The sequence below is a fragment of the Ochlerotatus camptorhynchus genome, unplaced genomic scaffold (genome assembly GCF_037179485.1).
Source record: "Ochlerotatus camptorhynchus isolate MF236.1 unplaced genomic scaffold, CSIRO-AGI_Acam_v1.1 ptg000150l, whole genome shotgun sequence".
NCBI lineage: Eukaryota > Metazoa > Arthropoda > Insecta > Diptera > Culicidae > Ochlerotatus > Ochlerotatus camptorhynchus.
Genome location: NW_027040640.1, coordinates 4,058,660 through 4,084,374, shown reverse-complemented (window position 1 = coordinate 4,084,374; position 25,715 = coordinate 4,058,660). Strand labels below are relative to the sequence as shown.

Below are 25,715 nucleotides of genomic sequence, written 5' to 3'. Positions count from 1 at the left end.
TCACTAGAAAAGAATTTCCGAAGTTTTGCAATGGCTGATGTGCTCTTTTCCCTTGGTAGTCATGATTAAAGCCCTACAGTAAAAGTATGGACGACTGTCACCACAAAACTGAAAAAAGCTGTTCCAATCGAGCAAAGCGGTGCATTTTGACGGTTCGATTGGAACAACTTTTGACAGACGTCCATACTTTTACTGTAGGGCTTTAGTCATGATTTGTTCGATTGGTTCCGCTATTTGACAGCTCAATTGGTTCCCGACAGTCTATCCGCTAGACTATAAATATAGCGACTGTTGTCATGACTACTCAAACTATTGACCTCTTAAAATGAAAATCATTCTGGACCCAAACTGTGAAATATGCGATGGAACATCTGATTATGCATTGCCCGATTTGGAATCTTAGCGAAGTTACACCAACATAACGGACATGTTTTTAAACAATAATGCGAACATACTGAAAAAAGTTGTAGAATTCACCAGAAAAGTGAAGGTTCGTTTCTAATGCGGATTTAGAAACAGTCTGACATACAGGGCAACTGGTTCTTTAAGCTGTCACGCTCATATCAAAGAAGAATAATAAATTCAATATGTTTACATGTTAGAAAGGCGCATTGACGAAACTTTTGATGCAAACCTCTGGTTCATATTATTTTATTATTTTCCAGCTTCTAAACAAACTTTCACTCTGAAAAAAAAAATGAAAATAGGATTATAACATCTTCTTGTGCCTTCTTCTATTGTTTTCGTATCGCAAAAAAAATATAAATTACTGAATCTACTGTTCGAGAACAGAACTAATTTTTCAATATAAACTGCGTCTCCATGAAATTCGAACTTACAAAGCGGGAAGAAAGTCTGCATGTTGTGCGGATACGGCATTTAAATGTCCACAAATCTAGATCTTAACCCGTGCCATAACGACTAGTTTCCACGCAACCAAATTAAAATCTATTTCCATACCATCCCAGACCGGAGTTCATTTTCCAGTCAATTTAAATGATTTACTGCCGCTGTCGGACCGTCGTCGTCCGTCATCACCGGTCACCATCAGAGACTTTGTATACGTGCATCGTCCCAAGAGAACACTATTTATTTTCATCCGACTTCATACGCCATGCACTTATCCTAAAAATAACCCGCAACTTCCTTTCTTTCGATTTTTCCTCCACCGAGACAGCTTTGCCTTGAGCGACAACGCGTACCGATCGCTGACCGAGGAAAACCGGGGCCAATGTATCCTGATCTCGGGCGAGAGCGGCTCGGGTAAGACGGAAGCGTCGAAGAAGGTCCTGCAGTTCATTGCCGCGGCGACGGGGCACACGACCAGCGTGGAAGGCGTCAAGGACAAACTGCTGCAGAGCAATCCGGTGTTGGAGGCGTTCGGCAATGCCAAAACGAACAGGAACGACAATTCGTCACGCTTCGGCAAGTACATGGACGTGCAGTTCGATTTCCGGGGTACCCCAGAGGGGGGCAACATCTTGAACTACTTGCTGGAGAAGAGCCGAGTGGTGCACCAGAGTAACGGGGAAAGGAACTTCCACATATTCTACCAGCTGTTGGCCGGAGCGGACGATGCGCTGCTGCAGGAGTTGCACTTGAAGCGAAAGTTGGACACGTACTACTATCTGACGGATGGGGTGAGTTGGATTGATGTTTCTTTTTGGGAAAGGTTACATATTTAACTTTGAATATTTTCTCAGGACAATGGAAACAGTGCCAGTATTAGAGACGCGGAAAATTTCCGGCAAGTACAAACCGCCATGTCGGTAATCGAAATCCCGGCCGAAGAGCAGAAGCTAATCCTGCAGATCGTGGCCAGCGTGCTGTACATGGGAAACGTTGGATTCACCGAAGAGGAAGGCAAGGCTAAGATCCTGAAACCGGAATCCGTTACGGCGATCGCAAAGGTAATTTTTAATATGGTATATAACTCCGGAAGATCCGAGTCTAAGTTCCGTCCCATTTTAGCTCCTAGGTTGCGAGGAAGAACAGCTGCGCAACGCTTTCACCCATCGTACGATCGAAGCTCGCGGTGATATCGTGACAAGCCCATTGAACAGGGACATGGCCATTTACGCTCGGGATGCCCTCGCAAAGGCAGTCTACGATCGACTCTTCAGCTGGTTGGTGTCGAGGATCAACACTTCACTTCACGCGGAACATATTCCGAAGAAGAACAGTGTTATGGGCATCCTGGACATCTACGGATTTGAGATATTCAAAAAGAACAGCTTCGAGCAGTTCTGCATCAACTTTTGCAACGAGAAACTTCAGCAGTTGTTCATCGAACTGACGCTGAAGTCTGAGCAGGAGGAATATCTGCGGGAAGGTATTGAGTGGGAACCCGTCGAGTACTTCGACAATAAGGTGATCTGTAATTTGATAGAGGAAAAGCACAAAGGCATCGTTGCTCTGATGGACGAAGAATGCTTGCGTCCGGGGGATCCTACGGATCTGAGCTTCCTGAGGAAGATGAATGACAACCTGGGAGATCATGCTCACTACATCTGCCACAGCAGGGCGTCGACGACCGTCCAGAAGACAATGGGTCGCGATGAATTCAGGTTGGTTCACTACGCTGGAGATGTGACCTACCACGTCCATGGATTCTTGGACAAGAACAACGACCTTCTGTTCAGGGACTTGAAGGAGACCATGTCCGGATGTAAGAATGACATCATCAAACGATGCTTCCCATCGTCCGATATCACCAACAAGAGGCGTCCGGAAACGGCAGTGACACAGTTCAAGAACTCCCTGAACAACCTGATGGATATTTTGATGTGCAAGGAACCGTCGTACATTCGATGCATCAAACCGAATGACCTACAAGCTTCCGGTAACTTCGACTACGAACTGGTTCGGCATCAGGTCAAATACCTTGGGCTGATGGAGAACCTCCGCGTACGCCGAGCTGGCTTCGCCTACCGACGCACGTATGAAATGTTCCTCCAGCGCTATAAGTGCCTCAGCAGGCAAACCTGGCCGCACTACCCCGGTCCCGCAAAGGAAGGCGTCCAGATTCTAGCCTGCGAAATGGGCTACGATCGCGAAGACTACCGCATGGGCAAAACTAAAATCTTCATCCGCTTCCCCAAGACGCTGTTCGAGACTGAAGATGCATTCCAAGCGAAGAAACACTACCTGGCGTCCATCATCCAAGCCCGCTGGAAGGGCCGACGTCAGCGGCAGATCTACCTGGAGACCTACGCCAAGATCATCATCTGTCAAAAGTACATCCGACGGTACCTCGCCATCCAGGAACGAAAACGTCGCCGAGCTGCCGCCGACAAGATTCGATTCTTCATCAAGGGCTTCATCACCCGACATGGCGAACCCAACGAGTGCAACAAATCCTTCATTGAGCACACCAAGCGTCACTGGTTGAACAAACTCGCCACAAAACTTCCGAAGACTTTCATGAACCACACCTGGGTTCCCGCGCCGGTGCACTGTCAGGAAGCATCTATAATTCTGCGAAAAATGCACAAACTGCACCTCGCTCGGATTTACCGATTGGCCCTGGCTCCGGAGAAGAAGAAGCAGTTCGAACTGAAGGTGCTTTCCGAATCCGTGTTCAAGAGCAAGAAGTCAAACTACCCGGAAAGCATCGGGCCGTGGTTTGTGGACGATAGGATTCCGAAGCAACACGCGACCCAGATTGGTAATTTTGTGGTAACGCAGATGAACAACGAGAAGCTGCATGTAAGTTCCGACCTTTACTTAAACCAGAACCTAATAATATCTTCGATTATGTCTTCCAGTACTCCACCCCGGTGATCAAGTACGATCGGCGCGGGTACAAACCGCGCGAGCGGTTCTTCCTCCTAACGGACAAGGCCGTCTATCTGCTCGATGGCAAAACGTACAAACAGAAGCATCGCCTCCCGCTGGACATGGTCGATTTCTGCATCACCAGCATGCGGGACGGGATCATGGTGATACGGATTCCGCTCGAGCTCAAGAAGGACAAGGGCGACCTGATTCTGGACGTGCCGGACATTATCGAGTGCTGCATTTGGATACTGGACGTGACGCAAAATCGCAACATCGTCAACATTGTCGAGGCGGGATCGTGAGTGGAATCCAATGAAATGGAAGGAAATATCGATGTTCGAAAACTGATGATCTGTTGTTTCTCCTTTTTTAGACTTTCGCACAATCTAGTCAGAGGCAAAAGCGGTGTGATCGAGATTCAGGTCGGACCACAGCCCAGTATTACCCGAGCCAAGAGCGGAAATCTGTTGGTTGTAAGTATTTTAATTGTTATAGATATGTACTTTCTTAGAGCACCCGACTGTAAACCAAGGCCATACAGGAAAAGGCTTGATTCGATCCAGTCCAGAATTTTTGAAGATTGGTAAATTTCTCCCTTTCCCTGGGCATAGACTATAAATGCGCATGCCAGTTTATTACACAATGTACGAGAATGCAAAAATGGTACAGTAGGTCAGAAAAGTTAAAGATCTCAATGATAGTCATGACGCATCGGAAGACCTGGGTGCAAGTTCACAGAATCCCTAAGCAAAACCATATGACATCCATGTCTAGAAAAGTGGGTGTTAAAAGCAAAGGTTATGCCTGCTTTTAGCCCATAGGACTATAGATATTAGAATGAAAGAGAACCAAGATAGCTTTAATTTCAATTCCAACCAAATCCAGGACAATCCTTTAGAAAGCTTCTTGAATAGCTTAAGTATGATTCGCATCAAATGAATTCCGCACATAAATCCAAGGTTTCTGAAAGAAGAATTCTTGGAATTTTTTTGAAAACTTCAGAAGTTTTTAACTAAATATCCAGCCCAAGTAACATTGCATGTGTTATAGAGGTGTTAAAGCATTCTACAAGTACATATAATCGACTAGAAAACCCTCATAAAACTTAAATTGTTACTTTGGAGAAGACATCGTAAATGTACCATCGGCGTAACACCAGAAGATCATGTTGCCTGGTACACTCAGGCAAAAGAAATTAAGCATTCTATAAGAACCACTTATGAATTTTAGCCACAAGAAATGAAATATGAACTTCATTGATTTTCCTTATGAAAATTAATGTTGACAAAAATAATAAAACTGTGCCGACTGGTCCCGAACCTGGAAATTGAGATAACGGGGCTCGTGTGTTGTCCACTCATCTTTCAATGCTTAGGAAAATGAAATGGTTAAAGACTTATACTACCCATAATCGCAGTTCTTAAGTTGATTTGCCTCAGTGTAGGCTATGATTTGTAGCCAGGGTACGAAAGTATCTAATAGAAAAGAACGCGATGATCGATTCTCTTCGTCGATTTTCTCTCGTTAATAAGTTACTGCTATTGTCCGGAAGCAACTTCAAGTGCTGTTCCTGTTTCACCATTGAAACCTCTCTAACCACCTCGAAATCAAGAATGTCTGATAACGATCTGAAGCTTGAGCGATTCTACAGATGACAGATCTGATCGTCAACAGCATCAGATTGCAGCCCTTTAACAGACCAACGCCAATCAAGCTGGAAGCGAGAAGATTATCGAGTCAAGGCCGGCGCACAATGGATAAGTTTTCAGGTTTTTTGATAGTTAGCCCATGCATTATCTGTCAAAAAACCCGGAAACTTATACATTGTGCGCCAGCCTTCACTATCTACCGGAATCGACGAGTTACGCTACGATCCGGACGGCGGACTATTTTTTGATTCGTAGTACGCTTGATACGAGGACGGGAAGCACTTGGACGACAAGGTTAAGGTCAGGCTACTTCTACGGAAAATTGGCACGCAATTACACGAACGCTCAGTGAACAGCGTTTTGCCGAAACATCCACGAGATTTTGGGTTCTGAGAAACCGTAAAGAAGCTTAAGAAGCTGTTCGGACGTCAAAAGTCTCTCTTCAACGCACAATATCAGTGTCTTCAGTACACCAAGAACGACGCTGTTGATTTTTCGTCTTACGCAGCATCGGTCAGCAAGCACTGTGAAGCGTTACAGACCGAGAAACTTTCCAGCGACCAATTCAAGACGCTCCGGTTCATATGCGGTCATCACGTGACGCGGATATCCGAACCAGGCTGATAGGGAAACTGGAAGCAGAAGAACCTGCTCATCTCCCCAAAGGTGCAACGCTGAAGCTCGAAAACCTGGTTAAGGAGTACCATCGCATCCATAATCAATCTCAAGCAGGATACGCAGATGATCGAGAAGGGTTGCTCAAATAGATCAAATGTCAATGCAATCCCTCGACATCCAGCAAGTAGGAAGGAGAAGTTGCCTTACTGATTCTCTGGGGATTTGCACTACGTGAAGGAGTGTCCCTACCAGACCCATACCTGTGCGAAGTGCAGGCGAAAGGGTCACAAGGAAGGTTACGACTCATCATCTGAAAAGGTCGACAATCTAAACCTAAAGACATCGTCAAATCTAAGGGTATCTCGGTTAAGTGAATCGACCTAACGTAGATTCGGAAGTATGCCAAGATCGAAATCAACGGCTCAACAGCAACATTGCAGATTGAATGTGCTTCCGATACCACCATTATCTCCAAGCAGACTTGGATTACCGTGGGTAAACCTGTTATCAGTTCTACGAAGGACGTCACCGTAATCATTTGACAGCATCGCCATCATGGGTGTGTTCAACGCCGAAAGCACCATCCAAAACGTGACAAAAGAAGGCCGCATTTTCGTCACAACCAACCCGGATCTCAACGTTCTTGGTATAGAAACAATCTATCAGTTCTATATCTGGTCGGTTCCATTCAACTTGATAGTCAACACCATCCAGCACAGTTTTAACGCGACCATGCACAGCTTGCAACTCAAGCTACCTGAAGTGCTCCAGACTACGCTCGGATGCTGCACAAAGGCACAGGTAACGCTCTACCAGAAGCCAGATGCTCGTCCTGTGTACTATCCTAAGAGATCAGTTGCCTACTCCGCACTTCCCAAAGTTGATGCTGAGCTCCAAAGGCTTCAAGACAACGGCACCATTTCACCAGTCAAGTTCTGCACCCGGAGACGAACCAGCCCAGGGCTGAAAGTCTCCTTAATAAAGATATAAAAAAAAGTTCTGCACCTATAGTTGTGGTTCGCAAATCCGATGTCTCCGTACTCATTTGTCGTGACTACTCTACAGGTATAGCGGAGCCGGTGGTGTACCCGAGCAAAGTCGGTTAACAAAATGAAAGCAAACCTATATTAAAGTTTGCAGTTCCTATCATAATGAAAACTCATTTTGATTTCAATTGTCACGACATTAGTCTGATATCATATTGTGCTTTCATTAAGCAGTCAAGACTTTTTAAATGAAAGCAACTTAAATTGAAGTTCTGCTGTTAACGTCTTGTTTAAAATTTAATTTAAGCTCATCTGTCGTTGCACTAACGCTTATTGTTTAACACATTTTAGGTCATTCGTTATTTGCCCGGGGTGAGATTTGAGCTCAAGTCTTTCAGCGTGAGAAGCATGGATGCTTACGATTTACGCCAGGCCCGTATTTAGTTAAACATAATGAATGCAAAATCAGAAATCAAATTGATTTCATTGAGAGCAAGATTAGTTTTCCGTTTGATTCAACAGTGTAAAAATTTGCTCTCATTTTTGCTGTGTTAACCGTTAAGTCAACCAAAATGAGATCAACTGGAGTATTCAAAATAAGTTACATCATAACAGCAAATTGTGATTTCAATTTGATCTCCAGCTTTGCTCGGGTAGTGGTAATTTTATAAAACGTTTCGGTCTCCACTTTAAAGATCCTTATACAATTAAATCACTTTACGTTGCTTATGTGAGGTCAATTTTAGAATATTGTAGCGTTGTTTGGTCACCCTATATGAAAAAGCATGAAGAACGAATAGAGTCAATCCAAAAGCAATTTTTATTATATGCATTACGTAAGTTAGGTTGGACGGCTTTTCCTCTCCCGTCATATGAAGCACGTTGCTTGCTGATCAGCATTCAAACATTGAAAGAACGTCGGGATTACGCAAAGATTTCTTTATTAAACAATATCATTTCGCAACGCATTGACTCAGCTGATCTATTGTCAAGGTTAAATTTGTATGCACCTTCCCGACAATTACGCAATCGACAGTTGTTCGCAGTAGATCGCCATCGGACCAATTACGCTAAATTTGGACCGGTAAATCAGATGATGACTGTTTATAATCATCATTGTGAAATGATTGACCTAAATATGCCCTCAACAGAATTAAAAATATATTTCAGAACCCTGCGAAGTCATAGAACAGAAGTCTTAATGTTAATATGTAGTCTACGATTTGATTGATTGAAATAAAATAATAAATAATAAAAATAAATAAATAAATAAATAAATAAATAATAAAAATAAATAAATAAATAAATAAATAAATAAATAAGCGTGATTACCTCTGCAGGCCTGGGTTCAATCGAACTTGCTCGAAAACTACTCACAACGCTATCTCCGAGATGCCACCGCCGATGAATGTATCCCAGCTACGTTCGTAGCTTGGTACGATCAATTATTACTGACTCTCTCCGAGCGCCACTCGACCATCTAGTAAAGAAAGATGCTGGCTACCAGAAATCACTTGACCGTTTGGATGATACTCCGAACACGTCGTTAAGCTTTTTCTTATGGTTATGCTATTTGGGTATTGATACCATCAGACCCAAATAGCATTACTTTCGTTTCGTCTGACCAGATCACCTTATTCCAGTTATCACGGGTCCATGAAATTTGGTCCTCGGCCCAATTCAATCTTTTTTTGATATTTTTTGCGGACAACTATGGCTTCTTAGGAGCTACTCTCCCCTAAGACCTTTCTTATGAAGACGATTTCGTACGGCTTGTGATGTCAGTTGAATGGAAAACTCGCTTTAAATCTGTTTCGCAATTTTTGGAGCTGATAGTCCCCGTTCCAGCTCTGCCTTCTTCATGATAGCTTTGCCAATTCGGCCAGTTGTCTTTGAAGGACGCCCCGATCGCTTAAGTGGTGAGATAGAACCACGCTTTTTGTACATCTGCACCATTCTAGCGACCGTATCTTTGTGAAGCTGGACAATATCGGCAATATCACGGTAGGTTTTGCCAGTTTTGTGATGTTCAATAATCAAATTTCGGATACTGATTAAAATTTGTGCTTTTTTGGAAATTTTGCATCAAATATCTTCCAATTTTGAACACGAAACTGAAATTTTGAGCACGAAAACTTCAAGAGCACTAAATGACGGCTAGACATAATATTTACATTCGAGAAAGTAGCAGAATACACACTAAAACTCTGTAAAACACACTTAAATCGTAGTATCCGTTTGGGGGTAGATAAACTTTTTTTGCGTAATTTTTTACAATTTTTCATAATTTATCACATAAAATCTCTAGAAAAGATATAAACGCCGTATTTTCAATGGCAATGTGATAAATAAGCACAAATTGATAAATCATGGAGGAACACGCATAAAATTAAACTGATTTTCACCAGAAAAACAAAACAATTGGTAGGGGGTGGATAAACTTTTTTTGCATACTGTATTTTTATTAGGGTTGGTCATCGATTTCTTGCTGACTCATTTCGACCCCAAGAAGGAAATCATCGTTGCTGGAGACGCCTCCAAGAACGGCTTGGGCACCCTAATCTTACATCGCTTCTCCAACGGGTCCGTCAAGGCCATCGTTCACATTTCAAAGTCGCTGAAACCTACAGAACAAAACTAAGGTTAAATTGAAAAGGAAGCGCTCGCGTTGGTATTTGCTGTTGTCCGCTTTTTTCAAGACGATATTCGGAAGAACAGTCGTGCTGTAGACCGACCACAAACCGCTCGTCAAGATTTTCGGCAGCAAAAACGGGATCCCCGTCTACACCGCCAATCGTCTTCAGTCGGGACGGGACTTGACAATCGAGCTTCTCACTCTTCTTAATGTTTTTGAAGAATACCCTTCGGAAAGTTGTGCGTGGTGTTTGACGAAGTTGACCAATAAAAAGGAATGCCAGGAATGTAAAATAGTCATTCTATTTTAATTTGGATTTTATTCGGAGTGTCTACCGCAGTTTAGCAGCTTGTACATCATTTTTGCTCAACTCAATAAAAACAACCATAAACAACAACAATATCCATCGCTTAAAACACGCAGTGCACTCAATTTTTCAACATTCCTTTCGCAAATATAAACAATTAACAATGCCATTGACGTCAACATTGATTCCGGAATCACGATGCGATCCCTCTGTCCTTTTTATTCCACGATTGCTACTGTCAAATCGACCAATCAGAAACTGGCTCGGATTTGACAGCAAATTGGCTCGAAATCGCTACCCGATTGTCAAGTCCCGTCAACGGTCTTCAGTGCTGGGCGACGATTTTGACATTCAGTTCATCCCAACGGCTAGTTTTTGACATGGTGACATGTTGTCTTGATTAGCTACCATTGCCAACAGGACGAAGAATATTTGATTGCTGCTCTCCAAACTGAATCTGACGTGAAGGCAATTCTTGCCGACTCTATCTCCAGTTTGCCTTTCATATCGAATACAAGATGACCCGGTCCTTCAAGGGGTAATTAACTACATTTTTAGCGGCTGGCCAAACACTGTAAGCGAGCTTCAAGATACAGTTGTTCGTCAGTTCTACCACCGACAATCCGACATGAATGACCATACAAAGTACCATCAAATTTCTGATCAAAGCACAAAACTGACATCTGTCGCCGTGTTCGCGAAAAATGTGTATCCTAGCCACGAACACACATACTAAATGTATGGGTTGGTTCGTGTCCAATCTATTCCGGTCAAATTATTTTTATCTAGATAACAAATTTCTATGGTTTTGACAGATGGGATCGCTGCACATTTGAATCCGCCGTTATGGATTCTCGATCAAGAGTTAAGTTTATGTTTCATGTCGGTTTGTCCGTGGTTCTACTCCCGACGAGAGGCCTCAAGGTCACCCATGACTGCATCATGTTCGATGACAGAGTTGTTGTTGCAGAACAATTCCGCAAGCGCATCATCCGATAGCTCCACCATCGACACCCCGGAATCGACCGTGTGAAGTCACAAGCAAGAAATTTCGTAGAAATTTTTGTGCGCCACTGTCTTTCCTGTGCTACTGCAGCAAAATCGCTTCGTAAGAATACGTAAACCGTGGGAGAGGACCCATATCGATTACGCAGGTCCAGTTGATACGGTTATCACTACCCCGTCGTGGTCGACGCCTATTCTAAGAGGCCGGAGATGTTCAGGGCTCGCAGTACAACCAACCGGTCAGCAATCGTGTTTTTTTTTCACTTACCTCGCGGACGTAATTTCAAGAGCCACATGTGAAAAGGGCATACCAGCTATTTGTAAACAAACTTTGTAGGCCCTTTTCTCGCCAATCGAGGGTCACTTACGCAAACCAACAACATCATCGGGAAGAGTATAGTTTCCCCTACCCGGTGATGATGATGGTTTACGTTGGTGTCATATGGGTGGCGAGAAAAGGGCATAAAAAGGTTTGTTTACAAAAAGCTTGTATGCCCTTTTCACATGTTGTTCTTGATTTGTGATTAGCCTCGGTCCCTTTCAAATTGTCTCATTATTTCTGAACGACCCTTATATTTGAAATGACGTTTCATTTTCATCTAGTGATGTCCGATTTTTATTCGAATAATCGATTAATCTATTAACGATGTTTAACCGGTTTTAACATGTCAAGTAAGCATTAACTCTAGATAGAGCTGGAATTAGGGCAAAACAGCTTTTGTAAACAATGACTTCTGTCGATGATTTCTAGAAATTCAAGACAAGTCCACGCAAACCAACGTAACCATCGGATAGCGGAAGTCTTACCCTATCCGATGGTGATGTTGATTTGCGTGGGCGAGCCTTGACTTTTTAGAAATCGTCGCAAAAAGTCATTGTTTACAAAAGCTGTTACACCCTAATTCCAGCTCTATCTAGAACTTCTCCAGAGGAGCATCACCAATCGTTTCAAACATGTTCTGCACTCTTATGGCGGTAAGCTCCAACTCGGATTAACTTTTAATACCGTCCCTGTTTGGATGATCTGCGAATTGTTTGCATAGCATCGTGTTTAATAACTCTGATGTCGACATCAAAGCAGCCGGACATTCTTGACCGGGATTTAATCCGAGGATAATACCGATTGGAGCTTACCGCCATTATTGATGGAAAATGACAGCACAGCGAACAAAAAATCTGGATCAACAATAGAAAAGGACCCATCACTATTTGTAAACAAACCGTTCCATAGCCCATTCCTCACAAATCGAAGGCCGCCCACACAAACCAACACCATCATCGTGTAGATAGAAGTTTCCCCTATCCGATGATGCTGTTGGTTTGCGTGAGTGGCTTTTGCTTTGTGAGTAAAGGGCTTTGGAACGGTTTGTTTACAAATGCTGATGGGCCCTTTTCTTTTGTTGATCCAGAAATAATCGATTAGTTGTTAATCGAGTAATTCAAAAATGGGACATCACTGATTATGATTGTTTTTCATATAAAAAAGCGCTGAACGTCAACTCTACCGAGGGGCGAAGACAACATATCAAGAAGACTGGCAACTCTTCCATTTTCTCATACAAACGCTATGAGACAGGTAAAATCGCGTCATCTGCCGCTCAAAGGCAAATGCTTCGAACGAATTTGATAGTAAAGATTACATCCTCAGAAGAAAGGTTTGTGTATTTGCTCATTTTTCTATGCGATGCTTCCACCTTCACTCAAGCGCAGCACTACTGCATCTGTCGCTTAGATCTGGCAAAGTTGCCAGTCTTCTTGATTTGAAGTCTTCGCGAGGGGGCAGTGCAACCACAAAAACACCTTGCATACGGGGGGTATTCATTGGATGAAAGGGACTGCGAAAGAGGACATCAAAATAGAAAGATTTTTTCATCCGACTGTTTCATCTTAGTATTCTTCTTTGGTACAACTACTACAGCGACATTGGAAATTATGTAAGAAACCTTCGCTCTTGTTTCGGACAACGGTCCCAATTTTCCGTTGATCAATTCAAGCAATATTGTGAAGAAAACGGTATCCAACATCTGACGACCTTACCACCCACAATCGAATGGACAAGCTGAACGTTTTGTCGACACCCTTGAGACAGGTCGGAAGAAACTAACCGAAGAAGGGGTAACCATGGTAACATTCCACCATCTTCAGACTTTCGGTCAACCCCAGATAGAAGCACTCCAGATGGAAAGACACACTATATTTAGGAAGATCAATACGAACAATACTGGACCTATTGAAGCCCTGTGTTTAGAACCTAACCTTGGAAAATAAGAAGCAGAACGCTCAATTCAACACACGGCACGGTGCGAGAGCATTCGATCCGTTCTCTAAATTGAATTCCAACGTCTGAAGGAACACATCGAGGACAGGACTAGCATCAAATCCCGGGGTCAAGTTAGACAATCTGCACTCCAAAGGATATCCGACTTGAATACTCATCCCCTCCGTCCTCTGTCTCTGGCCTATGACCTCCGTCCCATTCTCTGACGCATAGATTTCGATCGCGCTTATCTACCTAAATATCAGCGACAACGCCTCGCAAATCACCTAACCACTCCCCGGTTCGCAACCCAACAGCAGCAGAAAAAGAAGCTTAACTTCGGCACTCCGCCTATACCGCTCCCAACCAACAACCTCCCTCGCAAGATCGAGACAACCCCTCGCAAGTTAGCGGCGCCGATGGTGTAGTGGTAAGCGTGATTGCCTCTCACCCCAGCAGGCCTGGGTTCAATCCCAGTCGGCGCCGTCGGGATGTTCTGAGGCATAACATCTCTGATCACGCCTTCCTTCGGAAGGGAAGTAAAGCCGTTGGTCCCCGGTTCATGAGTTGATGGGTCGATAGGTAGGTCCAGGTGTGGGAGTTGTCTCCCTGGCGTCGGTAGCATTGGTGTTCAGCACGGAAAACAAGATTGACGGGAAACAAATCAAGGAAAAAAAAAACCCCTCGCAAGATCGAGACAACCCCTCACCGAGTACTCCCGAAATCCAGCCGTCAACCAAAACTCCTTTGGGCTTATCAAAGGTCTTACAACCACCTCAGCCTCCCACCCGGAGGATGCTCAATTGATCAATTTAGATGGTCAAGTTTTAAACCCACCACAGCATGCTTTTGGCGCTACTGTATATGGACGGTCAAATGCAAAATACTGTGGTAGCCAGAGCATAGTTCTGTCAAAACCTCAGCATTTTCATTGATCCATTATTTCATGATTCTCAGCCATGCAAGTATCCAAACAACCCTGGTGCTGCTCGGTCAGACGTCGGTTGCTCCTATTTGGACAGAACCCATTATTCAGGTTGCGATTGGTAAACTCGAAGCACAGGAATGTCAACTCTGACGAAATCCACCTCAAAATTGTCGTGACCGGACCGAGGTTTCCAGCCTCGGCCACGGCAACACGAATTAGCGATGCAGCTCCTTCGGGTGCGGCTGCTTCTATTGCTGCTGCTGCTGCTGTTTCTGTTGCTGCTGTTTCTGCTGCTGCTGGTGGTCCGTCACCTCCAAAATTCGTTACAAGAATTACTTCAACGAGCTTAGGTACTTCATATGTATACCTGCTAACCTATCAAAATTCTCTAACCAATGAGATTCTGTTTACATGCTCATCACGCTTCACGCTCACTTGATTCTACTCATTATTTATTCAACACTAACTCTATCTACTACAAACATCTCTACACTGAGCGTTCATACGGGCCAATGATGTAAACGTAAACAATGGCTTCTTTCTTAAATTTCCCTAATTCAAAGTCTATCCATGCAAGCCACTAATTCTATCGGATATGGGGACTCTGCCTCTACCGTATGCGTCAATCATTGTGATGTTTTAGTTGAGCGAGTTTTCATCTTCGAGAAATTCGTGGAAGAAATCATTGTTTACGTTTGCGGCATTGACCATTATGAAAGAGCAGCAGAGTGTTGTTAGTCTGTCATGTGATAGATAGAGATGTGAACCGATCTATTACAGATGTGATCTATAAAAAGACGATGTTATTCATTTTGAAGATTTAAACGCGATTATTTCGGATAAAATAAATTTGCATGGAGATAAATTAATTCATCAAACTAAAAGGTATATAAATCTCCCTTTCGTCCCCCTCGGTTCGGTTTCGTTTTCGGTCACCGGGGTCGCTACGTCTATTTTCACCATCTCTTCATGTAGCACCTCTATTCCTTCCTACACGGTAAGAAAAAAGTACCCAACGGAAAGTTCACTTTTACCTACTTTTGACTAGTTTGTCTCCTTTTCTCCTTCTAATGTTGTCAAAATCGGAGGAGCAAAACCACCCAACAGGGGTGGTAAAGTGTGGAAACCCAACGTTGAGTATAATCATATTTACCTACTGTTGGGTGCAACTAACTTACTTTTGGTTAAAAAGCCAGTGGAAAATTCCATACGAACTGCACATAAGTAAATGAAAATTACTTTGACCCGCTTTACCTACTTTTGGGTTCCTGCACTATAGTGCCGAGATGAGTGAAAAGAACTCAATTTTGGGTACTTTTTTCTAACCGCGTATGTTTCCTGACTGAAGCTGTCCGACGATGCACCTCTAGCCCCTACACCAGCGTACGAACCGGTGCCTTTATCGTCCTGTTTTTCTTCATCCTGTTTTTTTTCCACATTCGATTGTTAACTTCCTCTTGGGGCAGGAATTCATCCGGTGCCCCTCCACCTCCACATACGAAGCATTTATCCTTAATCCTAAAATCTTACATTTTACAGTTGGGTGTGGACAATAATCTGTTTCGCGTCTATCACTAACAATTTTCCATTTTCTCACCTACAGATTGCAGGTCAATAATCAGGCCACCTTAAGGAGCAACTCGTACTTCATCAACCGAGCCGGGCAGTGGAGCCTTTTTTTGGACAGCACAGCTGACTTCTTACTATACACAATAATGATTGTTCTTAGGCCTTTTTAAGCAAAATTTTAACCCGTCGTCTTTATACATCAAACGCAAGGAAACACAACTTTAATACGTAGAGTTTGTAAATTTATAGTAGGTTGCAAAGCAGCTCTTTCTATAATGTTAAAATTTTGAAATGGACAAATTTAAGTGTGCAAGATGATGTGCCTTTCTCGCACAGTCGAGGGAATAAGAAAACAAAAACAAATAATTCAGGCTGTTCAAGGAAACAAAACATCGAGGAGAACATTGTTAAAGAACTTATACACACACAATTTAAACTGTTAGTAATGTAGCATTTTTTTATTTAGCTATCAAGTGCCATTAGGTGGTAGAGACGATCATACAGGATCAATATACATTTTTTTTCTCTAAATTATTTACGTTCGGAATCAACGACGTTTTAATCTAGTTTTATTTTAACGACGAAAAGTACACACAAACAAGCACCTTCTTACGCTATACACACACAGAAAAAAAGAAGCAAAATAAACTGAACAACTAGCCAGTAGGTTTTAATTTTCCGATATGTAGCAAAAAAAACCCCTTTTCCACGGAAAACAGACATTAAATACAAGTATCAAATCTAATCCCTATCTAGAGGTATCGATTGTTATTATTTGCTCCGAACGCAGCACCCATCAGAATCCCCTTCCAGAAAGAGACCGTCTTGAACCCCTCTCAACTTCGGTGCTAAATGAAAGCGAAAGACACGTGATTTGCCTTTGTGCCGGAGGAACTTGCAAGGAATTTTAAACCGGAGACGGCAACTGTGGCACGAGTCAACAGCCTGGCACCGTCGAAAATTTAGTGTCGATTCGGTTGTTTCCGGTGGTGGCAAATGAAACCATCCTTTCGTACAGTGCACCCTTTTATCATTAAAACACAGCTATTGGAAACCGATATTTCCATTTTGGCCATAAATCCGCGATTCGGAAAAGGCAGAAATAACCCTAAAAAGTGCGAACAAGCGAAACAACGCACGCTAGGTAGGAAGTCAGTTGCGTTGTTTGCACAGAAGGGAGACAAGGAATAGCCGAATCCTAGGATCAGCACAAGGGGACAGTTTTTTTTTTTCGTTATTCTTCTTCTGTTTTATGCAATCGGGTACATATACATACAGAGGACACGCACCGTGCGCACAATTGTATGCTTTTATGAACCATAACAACCATTAATTATTGCAACTGTTTTTTATGGTTTCACTTTCTGAATGCTTCGAATTTGGAGTTTGATTGACGATCTTAGTCTTTCTCAATCTATCGCAGTTTAGCACCAAACGGAATGTTATTATTACTGATGGCTTCCAAAATTATTTACATTTCCGTACGTACCGTAAGATTTGATAAAGAGAAACCAATCGTTGAGATATTGTCAAAAGTCTAATACTGCTTCTTGACTTCGGCCTAACGCATTGAAACGCCATTGAAACGTCAATGAATTCACTTCGGCCTATCGGATGAAGTTAAAAATTGATTCGGTCGAAGCGCTTCTTTTGTTTTTGGTGATAATGGGTGCAAACCTTCATATCACGCGTTCTCATTGACTTCGTTCGGTAGCTTATTAACTAAAGTATCGTACCAAACGCATAATTGACTTGTAAACTCTGAAATCATGGATTTATTTGAAGTTTTCTGCTCAATAGGCCCAAAATGGGCGATTAGGCCGAAGTAGTTCTCTGCCCTATTTATGCAACAAGTTGCAAAAAGAATATTTTTTCAACACGAATTGTAGTTTAATTAAAATAATAACGACGAGTATTGAAAAAAAAATCGAATTTTGCAACAATTTGCATAAACAATTTTTTGCACCTAACAGAGTGTCGACAAGCAAAACTTTTTACAGTTGGGTGTGGACAATATCACATCGTGGCACTGTATGCTGAAAAGTAGTACTATTTGACACTGTTATTTTAGTTATGAAAAGTAGGCCATTGATACTTGATACTTGATGGGCTACGAATCGCCAGGTTGATTCAACGCCGAACGAAGTACTCTTCTCCATTGGACTCGGTCCTGAGCCAATCGCTTCCAGTCGCCATGAACGTTTAGCGACCTGATGTCCTCCTCAACTGCAAATAGCCAACGTGTCCGAGGTCTACCCCGGAGTCGACGACCTCTACCGGGTTCTCTGCTGAATATAATATTTGTTTGTCGTTCTTCCAGCATCCGCACTACATGCCCAGCCCACCGTAGTCTGCCGTGTTTTATAAGCTTCACTATATCCGTACCGTTATACACTTGGTACAACTCGTGATTCATGCGACGCCGCCAGATGCCATTCTCCTGTTTACCGCCGAGTATTGTTCGCAGCACCTTACGCTCGAAGACACCAAATGCTCTCCGGTCAGACTCTTTTAACGTCCACGATTCGTGGCCGTAGAGGGCTACCGGAAGTATCAGCGTCTTATACAGAGCGAATTTCGTTTTCGTTTGCAGGCTACGGGACTTCAGCTGGCTACGTAATCCGTAAAAGGCCCTGTTTGCAGCTGCAATACGTCTCTTCACCTCGCGGGTAACATCATTATCGCATGTCACTAGTGTTCCAAGATACACACATTCTTCCACTACCTCAAATTGTTCACCATCTAACAACACTACACTACCAACACCACTATTGCTCCCACGCTATCTACCGGCTACCATGTACTTTGTTTTGGTAGAACTTATCGTGAGCCCAATCCTCGCCGTCTCCCTCTTAAAAGGCACAAACGCCTCTTCCACTGCTCTACGGTCAATTCCGATGATATCGATGTCGTCCGCAAAGGCAAGGAGCATGTACGATCGTGTGATGATGGTACCGTTCCTCTGCACACCAGCTCTCCTAATCGCTCCTTCAAGAGCAATGTTGAACAGTAAGTTTGAAAGTGCATCACCCTGCTTCAATCCATCTAAGGTCACGAACGAGGTCGAAATCTCATCTGCAACCCTTACACTTGATTTCGATCCATCTAGCGTTGCGCGAATCAGTCTAATTAGTTTCGCCGGAAAACCATGTTCTAGCATAATCTGCCAAAGCTCATTTCTCTTCACTGAATCGTATGCTGCTTTGAAATCAATAAACAGATGGTGAGTCTGCAAGTTGTACTCCCGGAATTTATCAAGGATTTGACGCAGGGTAAACATTTGATCCGTCGTTGATCGGCCCTCACGAAAACCAGCCTGGTATTCACCGACGAAGGACTCCTCAAGCGGTCTCAATCTGTTAAACAGAACGCGTGACAGTATTTTGTACGCCGAATTCAGAAGAGTTATTCCTCGATAATTGGCGCACTCGAGTCTGTGCCCTTTTTTGAAGAATGGGCAAATGAGGCCATCCAACCAGCTAGCAGGCAGTTCTTCGTCCTCCCATATCTTCGTTAGAATACGGTGGATTGCTTGATGCAGCTGCTCACTTCCGTGTTTGAAAAGTTCGGCCGGGAGCTCGTCCTTCCCAGCAGCCTTATTGTTTTTCAGCTCACGTATTGCCTTTTTAACCTCGTCTAGCGTTGGAGGCTCCACAGCTTGATCGTCGTCTGCGATGTTTACTCTGTTCCTCGATACTCCCTCACTCTCTCCATTCAACAATGTCTCAAAATGTTCTTTCCACCTGGCAGCCACCATTGTTTTATCTGTCAGCAAATTCCCCTCAAGGTCATTGCACATGGCGGGAGATGGCGCTGTTTTACTCCGCACACCATAGACAGTCGCGTAGAACCTTCGCATAACGTTCTGTTCCATACTTTTTTGCGCCTCAGCAATCACGCGTTCTTCGTACTGCCTTTTCTTTCTGCGGTGGGTTCGTTTCTCAGCTGCCCTTGCTACCTTGTACCGCTCTCTGTTCAGCCGGGTACCAGACACTAACATCCGGCTTCTGGCAACGTTCTTCTCATCCGTCAACCTCTGGCACTCCTCATCAAACCAGCCATTACGTGGTCGTCTTTGAGCTGTACCTATCACTTCTTGTGCTGTTGTGTTCACCGCTCCGTGGATTGTGTTCCACAGATTGTTGAGGTCCTCGTTCACGTTGATTTAGCTAATCCGCTCATCAAGCTTCTGGCGGTACTCTGCAGCAACACCTTCTACTGACAAGCGATGGATATTGAAACGCATCGATCTCCGGTTCGTTGAATTCGTAACGGTCGATAGACGCGCCCGAATTTTGCAGACAACAAGATAATGATCTGAGTCAATGTTAGGCCCCCTAAAAGTCCTTACATCAATGACATCTGAGAAGTGCCGGCCATCCACCAACATGTGATCGATCTGGGTGCAAGTTTCGCCATTTGGGTGTCTCCAGGTGTGCTTTCGGATATTCTTGCGTGCAAAGTAGGTGCTACTGATGGCCATACCTCTAGCAGCGGCGAAGTTTATCAGTTTCAGGCCGTTATCATTGGTTACTGTATGTAGGCTCTCTGTACCAATGATTGGACGAAAGAAATCTTCCCTCCCGACCTGCGCATTTGCATCTCCGATTACAATCTTCACGTCGTGTTTTGGGCACTCATGATAAGTTTTATCGAGACTGTCATAAAACGCGTCCTTCACGTCATCGGATTTATCGTTGGTTGGCGCATAGATGTTGATCAGGCTGTAGTTGAAGAATTTGCCCGAATCCTTAATACACAGATGCGGTCGCTTACCGGTCTACACCGCATAACACGCTTCATCTGCTTCCCGATCACTATGAACCCTACTCCATGTTCTGCCCTATCGCCACCGCTGTGATAGATATGATACTTGAAGGAAGTGTTGGCGATGGGATCCACCGCCCGGAATTCTCGTTCTCCGGATCTAGGCCACCGTACTTCCTGAATAGCAGCTACGCTCACATTCACTTTTTGCAGTTCACGAGCCAAAAGGCCCGCTCGTCCAGGTTCATTTAAGGTTCTGACATTCCAAGTACCGAGTTTCCATTCATTGTCCTTATTTCGTTGCCGGGTCGGTTGCCGAAAATTCCGTTCGTTGTTTTCTTTTTCTTCGTTTTTCTGAGTAATGTTGGGGGTTTCAGTATGCTACCTTACCGGGGTCGCGATACCTACATCATGTTGGTGGGGCTGCCACCTTAGGTGTAGCTGACGTGATACAGCATTTCTTATTCAGCCGCTCGCTCCGAGACAGACGCTGTTTGAGCCGCACCTCCATGGTGAACAGACGCTCGAGGGTCGCACCTCCTCACTTTGCTATCACCACGATCCGGATCCATGTTTTTATCGTGGTGACATTGCCCAGGCTACGCTACCAGCATCTTTTGCTGGCGGTCTTTGTCATCGGCTGACCCGTGGAAGCGTGAGGTAGGAACTTGTGAGGACCAGAGCTGTTGGGACAACGCTCCTTCCAGTTTGTCGACTCACCATTTGTAGGCCATTATGTTATTCAAAACAATGTCGAAAAGTGACACTTTCCAGTAATGAGCGCTAAAAATCCATTACACAACTCAAGAGAGACAAGAACACATATTGATTTTGCTTTCGTTATGTACGTTCAACATAGTGTCGGAAGTAGTGCGCTGTATAGCGCATCATTGTGTTATTACCCTAATCGTACACTGAGGCAAAAGAACGTAAGCATTCCACAAGAACCACTTTTGAATTTTAGCCACAATAAATCTTTATGAATTTAATTGATTTGACTTAGGAAAAATAATGTTGGCAAACAAATAATAAAACGGAGCTGACTTTAACCAACTCATGGACGTTGAGATTACCAGGCCTGTGTTGTGACCACTCGTCTCACATCACTCAAAAAATGCCATAAGTCATCATAATGTGTCTCCCACTTAATTTTGCACTTATTGTGAAACACATCCATTGCATGTGTGAATATTATGCTATGAACCATGCCTGAACACTATTGATTTGAATAGGCTCTTTTCGTGCACCATCAATGTAGAGTGCGCTAGCCGATTTTGAAAGGAAATGTCCTCCAATTCATTTGTTTACATCATATTGATGATTTTCAAAACTCAAAACAATGTACATTGTATTGCACAACTTGCAAATTTCCATCAGGAGTGGTCGTATTTTTGTATTATCTACAGGGCTGAACTGATTTCCAGCTGAAATAACCACACATTAAAAATCCGGAAGATCATAACAGCTGGGACAATTTAATAAATCTTAATTTTTCTCATCAAAAATATATGGAAGCACCAGCCGGATCACTACAAACCCGATACAGAAAACAAAATATTCCACGTGGATGATGATTTCAAGCACCTGCGGTGGATAAATCAATCAGAAAAGATGAAAATATGTTCCTCTTCCTATGCTTTACGGTAAAAATGTCCACCCTCATCACTCTTTTTAGGGTTCCTCTATTCACCGCCAGAGGCTGAATCAATCGCTTAGTTTCTATTGGATTCGCCTATTGGGACACACTTGGATTCTATGTGCCTCACATGGTGATAGGCGAATCGAATAGAAACTAAACGATTGTTTCAGCCTCTGGCGGTGAATAGGGTAACCCTCAAAAGAGTGATGAGGGTGGAAATTTTCACCGTGAAGCATAGGCCTTTTTAATTGGCAAATCAAAGTTGGCACTCGTGGAGAATAGATGAACTATGAAAGTGATGATGGTTTCAAAATTTTACACGGTGAGGTATACGAGTTCAATCTTAAAATGCCTTTATTTTGCAAATGGAGCATTTTATTTAAATCTGGTTAATGTTACGCTAGTAGAAAATTTAAGGACTATTTAATAGACACATAATATAGAAAAAATAATTTCTTTTCAGATTTTTAGGTGTAGACATAGATTTCAGCTTTTCTACAACTGTAGCAGCAACCAGAATTAAATAAAATGCTTCATTTGCAAAATAAAACCATTTTAAGATTGCATTTGTATACTTCCCCGTGGAAAATTTTGAAACCATCATCACTTTCATAGTTCTTCTATTCTCCACGAGTGCCAACTTTGATTTGCCAATAGAAACTAAACGATCGATTCAACCTCTGGAGAACGTCAAAAAGAGTGTTGTGAGCATAAATGTTTGCCTTGAGACATAGGAAGCGGAACACTTTTTACTTTTCCTGGTAAATTGATTCATCTGAGATGCTGCAAAACTTAATCTACAGTTGAAAAATTTAATTCTGTAACGTTTTTGAAAATATCCTACTGGTGTTCAGGAATATTTTTGTTGAGAAAAATGGAAAATTAGAAAAGTGCCTTAGTGGTTATGATCTTCCGGATTTCTTGTGTGTGAATAGTTAAGGTGCAAATCAGTTCAGATTTGTGGAAAATCGTACAATAAGACAATTACCGATGGAAATTGGCAAGATTTTGAATGAAAAATGCTGTTATTTGCGTTGGGGAAAATACTTATTCTGATGTAAAAAAAACGGTTTGGTTGACGTTTCTTCTTGAACTCACGTGGCGCACTCTACTTTGGTGGTGCATTAAAAAGGCGTATAGGAAGAGGAAAATATTTTCACCTTTCCTGATTAATTTATTCACCGCAGTTGCTTAAAAATTATCATCCACGAGGAATATTTTGCTTTTCTGAATCGGGTTTGCTTTGATTCGGCTGGTGCTTTCATATATTTTTGATGAGAAACATTAAGATTTATAAAATTGTTTCAGCGGTTATGATCTTCCGAATTTTTAATGTGTGGTTATTTCAGCTTCAAATCAGTTCAGATATGTAGATAAACGAAAACTAAGACCACTCCCGATGGAAATTTGCAAGTTGTGCTATAAAATGTACATTATTTTGAGTTTTGAAAATCGTCATTATGATGTAAACAAATGGATTGGATGACATTTCCTCTCAAAATCGGCTAGCGCACTCTACATTGATGGTGCTTGAAAAGAGTCTATATCAATAGCATTTCACATCATAGTTCAATCACAAACGAAGTGACAGACGGAGCGGCTCGAAAACTTTGGTGACGAACCTGCTATTGCAATTGTTCAGTGTACAATATGGCAACACTCCTACTGGATTTTACTAGCATTGTCACCAAATGTACTAGAATGTTTTGGTTCTATCTCTTTCAATCTACTCAAAACTGATATGTATAAAAAAATGGCAAAATGATACACTCTTTGCACACTGTCAAAGATCATTGCACACAAAATCAACTTTGTTCAAATCATAACAAAAATACTAACCCATCTGGTGGCTGATGGCACAAGCTTCTAATAAAAATCCTTTTACAGCGAACCATATTATTTTAATTGATTTCTTCACCAGTTAGTCGTCTGTCACTTCGTTTGTGGTTCAATGTTCTACAATATTCTACTTTATCGACTTCTACTTTACCGACTCTAAAATGAATCGAGCTTGAGCTTGAGCTTGATTGACCGCCCACGGTTGCTACTCTGTTACTGCCAGATCAGCTGTAATTACACAGAGAACCAATAGACGATGCTTGGGACTAGCAATGATCCTCAATGTGTAAAAACTGGTGATCTTAAATTAGGCAATACCAGCGCCGGCCGCGCCCGAACACAGGTCAAGAAAGGAATGGGAAGGATTGTGTTGACATGACACTCGCTTTGATGGAAGCCGAGAACACCTCTGCACTTCCACGAGGAATCACTGGGATGTTGGATAAGAGGGTTGGGTTTGCAGCAGGGTTCGTTTTGGTAAACGATAAGCTGAATTGATTTCCTAACGATCATATAACGCGAAGGAGCTTGGGACTAAACCCACGGTCTTCTGCTAAGTAAGCAAAAACGTTTGCCCCTAAGCAGACGAGTACCTTTTTAATCACCGAGTTGCTGTTATAACCATGTAGTCATATTAACAAATAACACGATTGACGAATCTTGAATGTGGATGGGCCTGAGATTAGACTCATGATGTTATGCTCAGTAAGCAAAAACGGTTGCTCTAAGGCCACCGAGCCCTTCATATCACATGATACCGTTGCTCAAATTTTTGTATCCATTCAAACCCGGAACCAACGACAACAACGAGTTTCGCAAAATACACGATACACAAGCAATTTTACCATAAATCTCTTTGATATGTAAGGAACTGGGACCGCGTTTTTCTGCTCAGTAAGCAGGCCACTGTAACCGACGATCTTTCAAATCCGAAAACTAAAAACTACGAAAAAGTACTTAGGCCTTCATTAAGTTCCACTTTCACGCGACGTTCAATGACAGGGTCCTATCCAGGATTACATCTGAAAAATCCAAATCTGGCCAACGCCCACCCTAAACCTAAACCTGTTCTAATCCACCTGAAATGACTAACGAATGGAAGACTTTGACTACCCAGCCATGCAATAGTCTCATTCCGTGCCTTATGGCAACTTGATGATTCTATTGCGCTCTTCTTTTGGCACCACCCAGGGGAGACTTGGTCCTGTACCCAATGCTTAACTTATCTCCATTCCACTCAGCTACTCGTTATTTCTTGAGATATAGTGGGCGGAATTTTATTATATGAGACAATTCAATGCAGACGTCTTTCCAAATTTGGCAGATCGACAGGTAATCGGTGAGTTACCACGATAGTTGCTATTCAACAGCTCGACAACGTCCCATCGTCAAGGCCTGTTATGAGAATTTCCCATTGCAGACGCCAACGAAATGACGTCATCGAGCTATCGATCAACTACCCTGGTTATCGCTTGGTACCTTATAGCACGATGCACAGTGGTCCAGATCTGTAAAAACCCGGTCAAAAGTGATTATCTCACGAACGATGCATTTTAGACATGTAGTGTCTTCAGAAAAGTTTCTGGATATGAAAAGTTCCTTCTTATGACATTTACAGATCAATGATTAATCCCCCTAGAAGTGAGATCGAAAATTTATTTTTGTCAAAGTTTCATATTTTGGATTGGTGTCTTCGGCAAAGTTTTAGAAAATATCATAACAAGAAACTTTGCTGA

General features: G+C 42.8%; 2 protein-coding genes across 4 annotated transcripts in view; one reads left to right on the top strand and one right to left on the bottom strand.

Annotated features, from left to right (window-relative positions):
• Myo61F (Myosin 61F) overlaps nt 1-16,479 on the top strand; it is a 177,064-nt gene extending 160,585 nt beyond the window's left edge. For all 3 annotated transcript variants that reach the window (XM_065221913.1, XM_065221914.1, XM_065221912.1), the window contains 6 exons: nt 1,178-1,640; nt 1,704-1,910; nt 1,972-3,708; nt 3,768-4,078; nt 4,154-4,253; nt 15,769-16,479. In XM_065221913.1, coding sequence (XP_065077985.1) covers nt 1,178-1,640; nt 1,704-1,910; nt 1,972-3,708; nt 3,768-4,078; nt 4,154-4,253; nt 15,769-15,783 — 2,833 coding nt within the window. In that variant the 3' untranslated portion in view covers nt 15,784-16,479. The remainder of the gene's footprint in view (nt 1-1,177; nt 1,641-1,703; nt 1,911-1,971; nt 3,709-3,767; nt 4,079-4,153; nt 4,254-15,768) is intronic.
• Nucleotides 1-25,715, bottom strand: part of LOC135701176 (zinc finger protein 84-like) — a 271,564-nt gene that overhangs the window by 82,296 nt on the left and 163,553 nt on the right. The window lies entirely within an intron of this gene.